Source organism: Apodemus sylvaticus, chromosome 4 (genome assembly GCF_947179515.1).
Source record: "Apodemus sylvaticus chromosome 4, mApoSyl1.1, whole genome shotgun sequence".
Classification (NCBI taxonomy): Eukaryota; Metazoa; Chordata; class Mammalia; order Rodentia; family Muridae; genus Apodemus; species Apodemus sylvaticus.
In genome coordinates, this window is record NC_067475.1 from 81,227,741 (window position 1) to 81,243,668 (window position 15,928).

General features: G+C 36.4%; 1 protein-coding gene across 6 annotated transcripts in view; it reads right to left on the reverse strand.

The window, feature by feature from the left end:
* The window catches only part of Lrba (LPS responsive beige-like anchor protein), a 583,194-nt gene that overhangs the window by 413,096 nt on the left and 154,170 nt on the right, over positions 1-15,928 (reverse strand). For all 6 annotated transcript variants that reach the window (XM_052180236.1, XM_052180237.1, XM_052180235.1 and 3 more), the window contains exons 32-34: positions 11,734-11,812; positions 10,259-10,392; positions 5,318-5,379 (exon numbers count right to left, since the gene is read on the reverse strand). In XM_052180236.1, the coding sequence (XP_052036196.1) occupies positions 5,318-5,379; positions 10,259-10,392; positions 11,734-11,812 (275 nt within the window). The remainder of the gene's footprint in view (positions 1-5,317; positions 5,380-10,258; positions 10,393-11,733; positions 11,813-15,928) is intronic.

Genomic DNA, 15,928 nt, shown 5'->3' on the forward strand with positions numbered 1-15,928 from the left:
ATCCTGGTTGTACCATGGTACATATAAACTAATCTTAAATCAATTGTCCCCCAAAGTACTATTTACCTAATAAAAGTGGTTGGTTACAAAGGATATAGAATATTTACAACATGTCAAAGAATATGTTTCAACATTTAGTAGATTTTCTAAATCTGTTGCTATACAAACAGCTTTGAGTGAGGAGGAAGAAAATAGTAATTTCCTTCTACTTAAATATAAACTGGATTTTTTTCAAACTTTCAGCCACATACCAAGATATTAATTTACTTGTATTTATGTGCTATTTTTCAAAAACCTGAGGTTCAATATTTCAACACTGTTTATTATGTCAGATGCAAGAAAAGAATGCTAGGCTTAGGCCAATGAAGTGGCTTAAAGGAAATCAAAGTAGTTCAAAGGAGACAGACAGACACAAAGAATGTACACAAAATTTCTTCAAAAGAGGTCATTAGGAGATAGCATAGAAGCATGTAATCCCAACACAGAAGAAACAGGCAAAAGCACAGCTAGCTCTAGACCAGTCTGGGCTACACAAACAAAAAATTTTGAGTGTGAAAAGAACTAGCTCTTATAAAATCAAATCAATTAGTTATTTCACTACTATGTAGATACAGTACTCTAGTAATCCCAGACCTTGAGGCTGAAGCAGGAGGATAACAAGATTTAAGCCAGAGTGAGATACATAGGAAGGCCCTGTCTAATCCATCTCTCCCAAGAAACAAACAACAATAAAAAAAGCTATAATATTCCTCACTGATCCAACAAACATTTAATGAAAATCTTCTATATCCATATAAGCATTAGAGATTATCATATTTAGGCCTTCTACAAATAAATATACATACACCAAAGTTTAAATTCTGTAATTGGATCATTCATGTATGTGTGTAAATATATATTTATTAAATATATATATATATACATGTATATATATATATAAATTTACTATTGATAGTAACTGTATTCTGACCTGTTTCTAGACATCATACTAACACCTTAACAGAACCAAAGGATGTAAATTACAATACTAGTACATTGGTGGGAAAGGGGTGGACTTGAGGCTGGACACATAGCTCAATCTATAAAGCATTTTCCTAGCATGCGCAAAAGTCCTGGGTTTACTCCTTATAAATACTGAATAAACCAGGCATGACAATGTATATCAGTAATCCAAGCACTCAAGAGACTGAGGCAAAAGGATGACAAGTTTGAACCCAACTCATGTTCAGATGGAAAGTCCCAGGACAGCCTGATGTTGACCCTATCATCAACAACAAAAACAAAAACAAAAAGAGTAATTTTATAAGAGACACTAATAAAGAATTGAAAATTATGTATCAAGGCAAAAAAAGGATGACACATCTGAGTAACTTTAAGATTTCAAGATGACAGTAAAGGACATTCAAGTCCCACCTCTCAAACACCAGATACCTAATGATGAACATGCTTTTGTTAATTACTTGTCTGTGTGAATCACCCATCCATAATTAGATACCAACCATGATGATGAATGTATGAACGAAAGGGGCAAGAACAGAGCACTGGACAACAGAATTACATATCAAAGGCTCTGGAGACATAAATTCAAGATACAGAATCAGAATTATAAGGGTGAAAAAAGGAAAATTAGAGAAAGTAAAATGAAAATTCTACTAATATTCAGACAAAAAAGTTAACATAAAACCAACATTAAAAACAAAGGCTGCTGACTGTGTCCATGTGACACACTGCTATGTGTCTATGTGACTATCAACAGTTGTTAATTGCCAATTCAAAGACACAGCAACCTCGAGTGAAAAATCACCAACCCCATATTACCTTCATGTTAAGAAAGTATTTCCAAAAATATTAACAATGTTGATCTATATTTTTAAATATACAGTTAAACACTGAAATAAACTTATGCTGCTAGTTGATAACTCAGACAGGATGCCAAGCCAGACTACATGGTGCTGTTAGCTTTTCTACAGACTGTATGCATTTCTGATAAATGGGAAAAGAATAGATGACCTGGCAGAAGGCTCAGACAATAATATGTGATTTACAGGACATGAATGCCGCTACCACAAGATTTATCTGACAGCCCTCTCCGATAGTGGACTGTAGAGTATCCGATAGAATGATTTCTAGTCTAGAAAGTCTACTACTGAGTAGCCATACACATTATTTATTTATTAGATGTTTTGGGTTGAAACCATTTTTAAATGATGCACTTCACAATGCACACTCATAAATTTAACTTTAAACCCAAGAAGGGAGGTAGTGTTATTGGAATGTATGTCAGACTGAATTAGGATGAGCAACACAACACTTTTATAAAGTGGCCTGAAATGCAATGTCAGTTCTTTCAAAAATGATATTAATGTCAAATGAGGAAGACACAGGCACTTTATATAGCACTGAAGTAGTATTACTTGAAGCATTCATTTAATAATTTCTTTAAAATCATTTTAAAAGGTTTATACACAAACACAACAAATAGGAGGGCATTAATAAATTGCATTTTTGACAAATTGAATTTGGGGTATAGCTGAAAACTTTCTCAACGTTTTTTGTGTGTCTAAAAATATGTACTATCTTTAATACTGAATATAGTTATAGTTTAAGGAAAGCAATTTGGGCTAAGGATGCGGGTCTTTGGCAAAGCATTTGCCTAATATGTGCAAGGCCCAAGATTTAGTCCACAGCATTGAAAGAAATTAATTTTAATAAAAAAGATCAATGCTGACCTAGTACTGAGTTATTTTATATGAGATTCAATACATAAATTAATTTAATAAACTTTACTCAAAAGCAAAATATTTAGTAGTAAGAGAGCTTTCCAATTCTACTAACACAGCCTAGATCTTTTAAATAGGGTAACTATGAAATAATACTTAATCAACTAGTAACAAGGAAAGAGGAAGAAATGTGTTGGCCAAATCTTTAAAGAGTTTTGCAGTGATACATTGTTTATTGACAGCAAATCACATATGATCAGATCTTTAGTTTACACTGTAAATATATTTGTAATAAAGTATGGATTATTACAAAATAAGTATATTTTGTAATAAAGTACCTTGTCATTAAATTTTTTAAAGAAAGTAAGTTGTGAATAGACTCAAGAAAAATAATCAGAATATAGCTAACTGCCATGAAATTAACACCAACTAATTTGTAAAGTTCTAAATCAAATTTGCAGATGTTAAGTTCATAAGCATATCCCATTATTTATGTGATTAAAAAGGAGTTTTTGACCTGATCTTTTGATCTTTGGCACTCAATCCTTTCCATCTCCTCTTAAAAAATTAATTAAAAATTTAGCAAGATGGTAGCTTTTTACTTCCCACCCTATCTCACACTAAAAAAAATTATCAATCAAACTCAAGACATCCCCACCCAGTATCTGCAAAATGTCCCCTTGAAATTAAATTTCATATCTCCTCAGCTTTCACTTAGAAAAAGACAGTTCACTTCTTAACAAAATAAATCACTTTTGTGATTACCAAGTTGACCTCTTTGAATTAGGAAAATTCAAAGTGAAAAATGTAATTATCACCCTGGAACGATCTGTATACATGTGGAGCTAATTCTAGCTTCATTTTTCACACCGTGTCACATCTCGTAGAGATGCCATGGGACTTTTTGAAGTACTCATAAAAAAAAGTACTGAGAACTTCAAATACCTAATAATATACATTATTCAAACAAAAGCCTTGAGACTTTCTGATTTTTAAAACTGGCTCTTCTAAGTGATTTCCATATGCCACTTGATCAGACGAGCACTAAGCAGCACAGTGGCAGCCATGACAAATGGCTGTTTCCATGTGTCATTCTTTATCTGAGCAGCTTCGGACATTCAGATACATACGATGCTATATTTAAAGGAGCTTTCGTGAACCAAACCAAATTCAACCCTAATCTAATGGGGGAAACTTCATTATTAAACTTTACATATGAAGCAGCTATACCACTATAAACAACAGAACCACAATCTTATGATAAAACCACGAGGAATAAAAGGAAAGCTGATTTCAAACAGATATAAAACTCTATCTGGTGACTTTCATACGAAAAATAATCAATTATTTAAAATCAGGTGGCTTAATGAGAAATTTTACCAAGGGAGATTTTGGAAAAGAATTATTCTAAACAAAATGGTTAAATTTTTAAAAAGAATACACATAAAAATCAAAGAATAATAAGCCCTTTAAGAAATGCAACTGCTCCTTTGAAGTTCATTATAAAATTCCATTAGCTATACTCTCTAGGAGTAATTGTTCTTATTGCACTATATTGATAACACATAGTATTGATTTTTCACACCTTCTATGATTCTTTAATTTGTATTCATGAAATGTCCATCAGCACAGTCTGAATAAATTTGGCAACATAGGCACTAAAATGAATAAATCAATGCAAAGAAACATTAATTTTGTATTATCCTTATTCGTTAGGCAAGCAAACCATGAGAGTTGTAAATGAAGGTCAAAGGTGTTGAAATGGGTCAAAACCCTTGACCTCTAAAGCAATACCCTTCCTATTAAAAAAGGTTATTTTAAAGTTTTAAGTACAGGAATTTACTACCAGCAAGATACCACTTTAAAAAGACTACAGAAGAAGAAAACTCTCAATAAAAACACTCATTTGTTTACATGAAAAACAAAAAACAAAACATCACAGGATACATAAATTTTATTTAAGTTTTAAAAATCATTAAAGCTAACCACAAGGTTTCTAAACACTGGAGTTAATTTTGCTCTGAGGAATTTGTTTTGTACATTTTATGATGATGACTGCCACATCTTTGTTGGTATTTTCCCAAGTCTACTGTGTATGTCAAAAATAATTAGCAATGACAAGGATTCAAAATTATTTATTATTCATTTTATAACCTCGTCAGAAAAGGGAGACAAACCCATGATTCCCAAGGGAATTCAGAGAAGCACTCTACATAAATAAAGCTATTTCTATATCCTTAATACACAGAGCAAAGACAGTCATTTCAAGATCAACGGATCCAAACATTTTAGTGTAACTCTAAAACCTGCTTTTTCTCATTTATCTTCTCTCTCTCTCTCTCTCTCTCTCTCTCTCTCTCTCTCTCTCTCTCTCTCTCTCTCCCTCCCTCCCTCCCTCCCTCCCTCCCTCTCTCCCTCCCTCTTTCTCTCTCGGTTCAAAATCATCTATACTATATAAGTAATCATTTTGAGATAGAAATTATTTTAACATAACACTCAGAACTTTTTTTGCCACAAAAACTTTATAAAGCAAGAAGCTGTCAAACAAGCACACGAGACCTTCCTCTGCACCGACATTTGACCGTGTTTGCACCCACCTGGGAACACAGCAGCATGACCAGCTCCACAACTGAACTGCTGGACTTCATGCAGACCAGACCTATTTTAAAGAAAAAGGTTATTTTAAAAACACAAAGATTTAAAAAAAATTCCAGAGATTCATTTTTATGCTATTTTTGTCCAAACTGATGTAAAATTAAAATGTTAATATCGTGCTTAGAACTATACCTGTATGCATTTGATTGTGTGATTAAACAAAGTACTCTGTAGTTACTTTAAAATTGGTACCAAAATGACCACCTCTGTAAACTACTTTATTTTAACTTTCAGGATACTCATACATCTACTGACTTCTTCTCTAACAATATTTCATGATAATAATATAAATGTATACAACACATGCCATATTGATCATGATCATCTACATGTTGTTTGGGAGAGAGCTGATCATTATACATGCAGGGAAGGGAAATGGCTTCCTGACCTTTGCTTTCCCCACCACACTCTCTCCCTTCAGCCCTCCAGCTATCAATCAAGTTTCCATTTTGTTTCATGGCAGCAGACATCCCAAACACTCTTATTAGTACCTTGACCTCCGACCTCACACTAAACCTTAACAGAAATGCAAGCCATTGTCTGTTATGTATTCCCCATTTCCTATACACTAATTATTCATATTTTCCTTTCTATGTTTTGTTTTAGATTACCTAAAAATATCCTTAAGAATGAACCTTTATATCAATAACAGTCATATAAAGAGTTATTTACTTTAAATACCAAACACAATCAAAGAACAGCTCAAAGAATTTGCTATTATGAATATATTTAAAAAGCAATTCAAACCATTGTAAGGATTGAATAACCCAGAGACATTATAATTATCAAAGACATACAACTGTTAATTCTGTATTAAATACATTCTAGAGATATTCAAAGATCTGTGGTGTTACTTCCATTTTTACTCCATAAAAGCTTCCACATATTCCACTCATTACCTATCTCTTATGTTCATGCTCTTCGGTTTTTCTTCTTTTGAAAGAATAATTCCTCAACTGAATAATGGCACTGATTGACATGTTAAGGCTTTACAAATACCTTTCGTTTTCTTAAAAAAATTTCAAAAATGTGAGAGCAATTTCACCACGATAGAAATGTCAAAAGCAATGTAGGCAGTGGCATCAACATAAGTACATAGCATCTGTAGGCTGCCCTAAGCAAGCAGGTCGCCACTGAAGTGTGGGTTGGCACTACCAAGATGATGGGAACACCTGGGTCCAAAGGCTGCCAAGCAGGAAGGAAGGGCAGAGTTACCACTTCTCTTTGCTTGCCTGGGCTTCCACTGATCTAAAACCCTGTCACTTCTTAAAATGTAAACCAGAGGCGGGCAGTGGTGGCACACACCTGTAATTCCAGCACTTGGGAGGTAGAGGCAGTCGGATTTCTGAGTTCGAGACCAGCCTGGTCTACAGAGTGAGTTCCAGGACAGCCAGGGCTACACAGAGAAACCCTGTCTCAAGAAAACAAAACAAAACAAAACAAAAAGCAAAAATGTAAACCAGATATAAGCACAGTTTTACCCCAACCTCAGAAACTATTACTCTTGCTGAGAGTGGGAGAAACAGTCTTCCTTTCCCAGGAAGAAAGATTCCAATTGGTTACCAAAAGCCAATGGTCAGCCAAAAAATATGAATAAAAGTAGCAGACAGACTAGGCAGGTTATATTTAGGAATATATATGTATATACATATATGCATATAACAGCAATTAATGAAAAAAGGATGATGAATTTCTTCTTGCAAAAGAAAGCAATGAGAACTGTTTGCAGGGAAGAAAGGAAGAAAGAAATGGTATAATTATAATCTCAAATATAAAAGAAATTTGCCCCCCTCAAAACAATTCAAATAGTCCATCAATTCTGAACCTTTCACGGGTCATTAATCCTCATTAAATTAGTTAATTAACTCCACAAAAGCCAGAATTATTACTTCTGGATTCTAGTGTAGATCTTTTCACATCTATTCATATGTGTAATGAACAAGAGACAGAAAAGATTTCAGGCATCCAAGCTTAGGTTTATACAATGGTCTTTGGTCTACCACACATACAGGTATTTCAATACCTATGTAGAAAAATACATGATTACACATTTGCTTATTTTCAATCTTATTTCAGAATAGCATAATACATATAATCTTTATGTTAAATATAAATATATCAAATACAAAGATTATAGAGAAAACATGCACTGAACAATGGTGGTAAAAGGCCATGTAATACACACTTGTAGTTGAACAACTAATGTGTTTTTGCAGAGTGTGGAGACATAATAGACCTGGTATTGGACTTTTCACACTATCTGCTGAAAGGATATTCATGCTATAAACACACATACATAACTCAGTGAATAAAGATGAAGCTTCATTAGTAGACATACAACTTTACACATTTTTGAGATGTGAAACAAAAAATAGGCTTTGCATAGCCTTTCAATTCAGACTTCCCTGCATCTTTAAATTGATTATTTTCAAATTGTATTATTTAATAAATAAGTGTCCTTTATAATTACATCAAGTAGTCTGTTATTAAATAAATTATTGATGCATAATTGAAGTATTTCTTTTCTTTTTTTCCAGACAGAGTTTCTTTTTTTTTTTTTAATTAAGTATCTTCTTCATTACATTGCCAATGGTAAAACCTTTCCCAACTTCCTCCCTCCCAAAAGCCCCCCTCCCCAAAGATTCCCTACCCCTCCTCCCACCCCCTGTCTCCATATATATGCCCCTCTACCCAACACACTCCCACCTCCCCCACTCCCACCCCTGTCGGTTTCCCTTTGTTGGGGCCTTTATTGAGCCTTTACCTGACCAAAGACCACTCCTCCCACTGATGCCCAACAAGGCATTCCTCTGCCTCATTTTTGGCTGGAACCATGTGTACCCCTTGGTTGATGGTTCAGTCCCTGGAAGTCTTGGGGTGTCTGGGTGTCCAAAGTCATTGTTCTTCCCATGGGGCTGTAAACCCCTTCAGCTCCTCCAAACCACCCTCTAGATCCTCCATTGGGGACCCCATCCCAGTCCAATAGTTGGTTGCTAGTTTCTGCCTCTGTATTTGTAGGGCTCTGGCAGGGCCCCTCTGGAGACAGCCATGGCATGCTCCTTTTGGTACACGCCTCTTGGCATAGTGTGGGGGTTTGGTGACTATTTATAGGATGAATCCATAGGTATGGCACTCGCTGGATGGCCTTTACTTCAGACTCTGCTCCACACATTGCCTCCCTTATTGCTCCTGTGAGTATTATGTTCCCTTTCTCAGAGGAACCATAGCACCCTCACTTGTGTGTCCTGGAACTTACTCTGTAGACCAGGCTGGCCTCAAACTCAGAAATCCGCCTGCCTCTGCCTCCCAAGTGCTGGGATTAAAGGCATGTGCCACCACAGCCCGGCTTGAAGTATTTCTAAAACCAGATTTTTTTTAAATGAATTCATTACTACTTTTGAACTCTGGAAATGAGATCATGCATTACCAAACATAAGTCAGTATTTTAGATACTGAAGAAAAAATGAAGATTTTTTTTTTTAACCAGGATCCTTGAGCTTTAGTAAATTATCAGTCCTTACATTACACCACCAACTGGGTCCAAAAAGAAAGCAAAACATAGTAATTATAAGCCAACCATATTCAAACAAAATTAATTCTTATTATCATTAATAAAAGTTCTCATGCTTGCCCTTTAAAATCTCTAGTTTGAGGATGGAAACTGATATTTTTAAGTTAACCTATTAAATTAATTGTTGCTTTAAAACAGTTTCTCATGTAGCCACGGCTAGATCTAAAACTTCTTATCTAGGAGCTTCCACTTCCCAATGCTGGGATTCCTACTTCACACCACCACAACCAGTCTTAAGTTCTTGAATAGAATCAGTTGTTTGAAGATTTGTTTTCCATTTAAATGAATCTTCCTTCATCTAGCTGAGTTGTCTTTTAAAAACATTAGCTATACAATGCCTCATGGGGAAAAAAAAGCAAACCAAAAGAACTACTATCCTTCACCCATTCTATAAGTAGCCTAGTCACTAGTCTCCTCAGCAATCTTCCTCTGCATGCTCCCTAGGCAAGACAACATCTAGGTCACTGATATAAAAGAGAGCTCTTATATATATATAAGCAGAATCATTTACAGTACCATTTTATTCATAAAATATAATTGTGCTAGCAGAAAATAATAATGTGCTCCACATTATTTATACACAGCAAGATATGATTGTTTGTATGGATCTAAAGTACAAGCAAAATCTTGTTACATTAATCTTCCTAATCCCTGTGTTTAATTTAATTGCACTAAAAAGTAAATCCTGATCCAAAGTTGAAACTCAACAGTAAAGCACTTGTATAGGATGGACAAGATCCCAAGTTCAACCTCCAGCACCAGAAAAAACAAATGCCACTTCTTTGGCCTAATACTTTTATATTCCATCTGTGGGGGCTTACATATGCTTAGCCCAGTGAGCTATTAGGGGTGTGGCCTTATTGGCAGAAGTAAGCCACTGTTGGGTTAGGCTTTGATACCCTTGTCCTAGCTGCTTGGCAGACAGCAGTCTTCCCTTGTTTGCCTTTGAAACAAGATATAGAACTCTCAGCTCTTCCTGCACCATGAATGCCTGAATGCTGCTATGCTTCCTGCCTTTATGATAATGGACTGAACCTCTAAGCCAGTCCCAGTTAAAGTTGTCCTTTGTAATAGTTGCCCTGGTCATGGTATCTCTCCGTAGCAAAAGAAACACTAAGATACTATCGAAATTGCTGGTTTAAAAAAAAAAAAAAGGTTAAAATATAACAGATTTGTGAAAAAGTCTTCAAATGACACATACCTCCATGAGAGCCAGTCAATGGTGAAAATATATAAGGAGGTGCCAACTTCTCTTATTTGAGCATATAACTTTATATTGTAAATACATACAAACAGAATAAAGTCCACTTACTTGTTCCTTCTATAAGCAGTTCTTGTCCATGACTACCTAAAAGTGTCCGAGAAAGGAAAGGTGCAAAATCCACAAAAATCTCTCGTAGCAGAGGAGCTGCCTTCTCTAGAGCATGCTCTAGCCTTTCTGTAATACTAACAAAAAATGTTGAGAGTTAGATTTCTTCATTCTAAAGTGAAATCTAATTCCACAGAAATGCAAAGTTACATGAAAAATAAAAAATGGCCAAAAAAATTACTGTGCCTAATAGCTTTCTATCTAAAATGTCCTTTTTTTACCCTGATACATCTTTCCAATCCAAATTCTCACAGATGCCCAACAAACCACCATTCCAAGCATCAGTTCTTACTGCAAACTACACATCACCTACCAAAGCACTTTTTAATGACCCCATTATAATCTAAACTAAATCAAGACTTCATCTCATCTATCTGCTCATCAAACATGGCTATCAAAAACTTAAGATAAAACTGACAAATGGGACCTCATAAAATTACAAAGCTTCTGTAAGGCAAAGAACACTGTCAATAGCACAAAATGGACACCAACAGACTAGAAAAAGATCTTTACCAATCCTTCATCTGATAGAGGGCTAATAGTCAATATATACAAAGAACTCAAGAAGTTAAACTCCAAAGAGCCAAGTAACCCTATTGAAAAAAGGGGAACAAAGCTAAACAGAATTCTCAACTGAGGAAACTCGAAGGGCTGAGAAGCACCTAAAGAAATGTTTAACATCCTTAGTCATCACAGAAATGCAAATCAAAACAACCTTGAGATTCCACCTCATATCAGTCAGAATGGCTAAGAAGAAAAACTCAGGGGACATCAGATACTGGGGAGGATGTAGAGAAAGAGGAACATTCCTTCATTGCTGGTGGGATCACAAGCTGGTACAACCAATCTGGAAATCAATCTGGCGCTTCCTCAGAAATTTGGACATAGTATTACCTGAGGACCCAGCTATACCAACTCCTGGGCATATACCAGAGGATTCTCCAGCATGTAATAAGGACACATGCTCCACTATATTCATAGCAGCCTTATTTATAATAGGCAGAAGCTGGAAAGAACCCAGATGTCCTTTAACAGAGGACTGGAAATAGAAAATGTGGTATATTTACACAATTTACACTCGGCTATTAAAAATGACGAATTCATGAAATTCTTAGGCAAATGGGTAGACCTAGAAAATATCATCCTGAGTGAGGTAACTCAATCACAAAAGAACACACATGGTATCATCACTTTAACACTTTTAAATAAAAGGAACAATGTATTCCTAATAATTCATAATTATCTGCAATATACACCATAAGCTCATAAAAATTTTTATTACAAGTAGACATTTCTCATAAGCATTTCAAACATATTTTGAAATAAAATTTATTTTGAAAGAATTCAGGGGAGGTGTAAAGGGAGGGTGGGTCATTACAAAGCTGAAATTTCAATACTGAAGCAAGCAGATTAAATACCTCATGTGTGCGACTGGGTCTTGTGGGACAGAGTCAACGGCTGGAACTGAGGGCAATTTTGCGTTAGGTGATCTACTTCCTATAACAGAAAAAAAATAAGTTTTTGACAGTGGTTTTTCTGGATCTAGAAATATGATCTCATTATCAACAAACATAAATTAAATGTATTTTTCAAACATGTATCCCTCTTAGATAAAGTCTAACAATAAAAGTTTTTCTCTAATTATTTATATGTAAATCCCTTTATAAGGTCAGTTGTGTTAGGCAACTCTCCTACCAAAGAGGTAGAGAAGTAGCAGACAAGTATTGATAGATTCTGATCCACTAAGTTAGCGTTGCAATTTCTTTTATTTAGCACCAATAGAAACTAACAATCAGGGGAACAAAATACTCACAGGAGCAAATATGGAGATAAAGTGTAGAGAAGAGAATGAAAGGCCATCCAGAGACTCTCCCATCTGGGGATCCATCACATATACAGTCACCAAACACTATGTGGGCACCAAGAAATGGTTGCTGACAGGAGCCTGATAATGACTGTCTCCTGAGAGGCCCTGCCAGCCTTACAAATACAGAGGTGGGTGCTCTCGGCCAACCACTGGACTGAGCACAGGGTCCCCAATGGAAGAGTTAGAGAAAGGACTGAAGGAGCTGCAAGGAGTTTGCAACCCCATAGGAAGAGCAATACTATCAACAACCAGACCCCCAGGAGCTCCCAGGGACTAAGCCATTGTCTTAGTTGGGGTTTCTATTCCTGCACAAACATCATGATCAAGAAGCAAGTTGGGGAGGAAAGGGTTTATTGAGCTTACACTTCCACACTGCTGTTCATCATTAAAGGAAGTCAGGATTGGAACTCAAGCAGGTCAGAAAACAGGAGCTGGTGCAGAGGCCATGGAGGGATGTTTCTTACTGGCTTGCTTCCCCTGGCTTGCTCAGCCTGCTCTCTTAAAGAACCCAAGAGCACTAGCCCAAAGGTGGTACCACCCACAAGGGGACCTCCCCACTTGATCACTAATTGAGAAAATGCCTCACAGCGGGATCTCATGGAGGCACTTCCCCAACTGAAACTCCTTTCTCTGTGATAACTCCAGCCTGTGTCAAGTTGACACACAAAACTAGCCAGTACACCCCTCAACCAAGGAGTACACATGGCTCCAGCTGCATATGCAGCAAAGGATGGCCTTGTCAGGCATCAAGGGAGGAGAGGGTCTTAGTCCTATGAAGGCTCAATAGATGCCCCATTGTGGGAATCGTGGGTAGGGAAGTGGGAGGGGGTGGGTGGGTGAGTAGAGGAATATCTTCATAGAAGCAGGGGAAGGAGGGATGGGATAGGGGTTTCCAGGAGGTAGGAAACTGGGAAAGGGGATAACATGTGAAATGTAAATAAAGAAAATATCCAGAGAGAGAGAGAGAGAGAGAGAGAGAGAGAGAGAGAGAGAGAGAGAGAGAGAGCAACTAACAAGCAGAAGCTTTCTTCTCAATGAAGTAAAACATAGAAAAATAAGATTCCTAATTTAGTTTTAAACAGTGTTATCACTCTCATCAAGAGTCATCACTGGAGAACATGTGTTACACCATGACTGATCAAGAGTCTGTCACAATCCATGGACACCGAGGCACAGTCCTTATTTCAGTGTCATCTGCACTTTCTCATGAACCTTCATTATAATATGACATGTATTTCTCACATTTATTTCAACTGATGTTCTCTGCCCCAAGATCACAGAGGAGACAACAGCAAGGCAAGAGATTTTTTTGAGGAGTTTCCCACTTGGTAACAAAGCCTAGTGGACAGCAGGCAAGGCCATCAGATTACCAGAAGGAGCCGATCTGGTCTGTCCCCAGCCTCCAGGACGCTCTGGCAGTGAAGCCAGACGGAGAAACCATGGCACATGCTGCATGGACTAGCTACTACCTCCCCTGCCTACTCTTTCCAACTGTATTTAAAAAAACAAAAAAACAGGTTCTCATTTAGCTCAAGTTGTCTTCAAGCTACAATGTAGCCAAGAATAACAATGAACTTACTATATGTACCCCACCCTACAAATTCTGGGATTACAAATGTACACCATTATGTCTGGCTTCTAACTGATCCTGTAAATATGCTTCTTCCAGCTGTCATACAGCACTTTTTAATAGCAGAAAACTGTCATCTTTCCCATCCGCCTATCTCTAGCAGCTGGAGATTCTAAATATATAATTGAGGAGCTTCGCTAACATGAACTACACCCTAACTCCTGTACATGAACAAGCCTATTTTACTACCATCCCTCTCTTTCTATCATTTCATTCCAGTGTTTTTGTTTAAAGTACTGAATAAAATTAATTTGTATTATCTGGTCTTATTCTAGTCTTTCCAATTATGTTATAATATAAGCTTTACTGTATATATGCTAATATTAACAACTAATTCAAGCTTCTTATTGTATAGTGTGTTCAAACTGTTTTCTCCTAAACAGACGTAATTTTCTTTGCATTATCAAGAAATAACTGCTCATAAAATTTACCTGATAAGAGAATACATCAGAAAACTAAATCTGACACAGCTAAGAATGGATAGAAACCAAAATATATAATGGCAAGACTTGAAGAACTAAGTCCAAAAAAACTTAGCTAGAAAAATAATTCTGAGATATGAAAAGTTCTAAAAATCTCATAAAAGTAAAGGAAAATAAGTTCCTGTATAAGTATCAAAATATATAGGATTAGACTATCAATCAATCTAAGATAGAAGTAGAACATAAATATGAGAGTCATTACCCAGAATTAGGCAGAAATGACATATTAAATTCCCTCTGCAAGACAGGGCCAAATAAACTGCAAGAGCCCAGCTGGCATTGTAATAAAGACCTGAGGTGGTCAAGTACAGATGTGCACACTGTGCTGACAGCTGCACTACATTTACCAAAGCTTGGTTACTTAATGTTGTAGCCTACAAAGTGCCAGGTAAATGTGAATATAAAAGAAACAAAACTCCACTACAACCCTTTGCCAAGGTAGACCAAAAAGCCCATAAACACACACACACACACACACACACACACACGCCACACACACACCCCATGCACACAACTAATAAACAGAACTCTGAAGTCTATGCACTATCACAAGTTGAATATGTTTCATCTGTTTCTCAAACTGCAGACACTGAGTATTCTGGAAGCATCCATAAAGGACAAAACTGGTGTAGTGAAAAAAAAAAATAACAGAAGAATAAACGCCTATCTAGAATGTAGAGAAAGTGTTGAAACAAAGAAAAAGGGGATAAGCCTCTGAAACCCATGGGCTTCGGTATCCTATCAGCTACACGCTGTGGTTAAGAGATGCACTGAAGCTCACCACCAATGCTTGCATTCTCTTGTTTAGGATAAACAAGCCCTGTGCACGGGGCCCAGGGACTATGGAGAGTCTACATAAAAATCAACACCACTATGCAATCATGTCACAACACAAACAAAATCACAAAACTCTGCCCAAGGAAATAAAAGTAATCAAACAGCCCAAGCTTTAAAACGAACTGCCATTTCTTTATGAGTTATAATTGTAACATAAATTTTCTCTTGTAGGTATTATTTACAATATCTGACCTAAGAATTACTTTGTTTCCTCACAGTATTTATACTAAAACCCTCACTTTCTTCTCACAAAACTCACCAAACACAAGCTCTAATCCTGTAATAAACTGTGTGCTTCCCTTTACTTCAAGGGACTTAAGCCAATTTATTCACGCAAAAGAGTCCCAGTAAAATCTAGTTAGAACATATTGACAAGCACTTTACATGAGGTCAGGCAGCAAAAGAACTGAGCTGGGAAAACAGCAATTCTCCTACTTCTGGAAAGCCCTTTGTTTCTGCCTTACTACACCCAAAATAAAAATGTATTCCTTATTCCAGCTAAATAGGCAGTCTGCCAAATAAACTATATCTCTACTCACATTTGCTCCATTCTTGACAGTAAAATTGGTTCTTGAAAAACTGCTGACACTGACTTCGATTATAATTGATTTGTAAAATATTTCTCAAGACAGGGTATGGTGGCATATGCCTGTAATCCCAATACTTTGGAGCCTAAAGCAGGAGGATTAGAAGTTGGAAGCCAACCTGTGCTGTATAATAAGACCTTATAAATAAATAACTTATGTAATTAACTTTTCTTGAGCATTGTTTGACAAGTGGTAGTATTTTTAAAGACT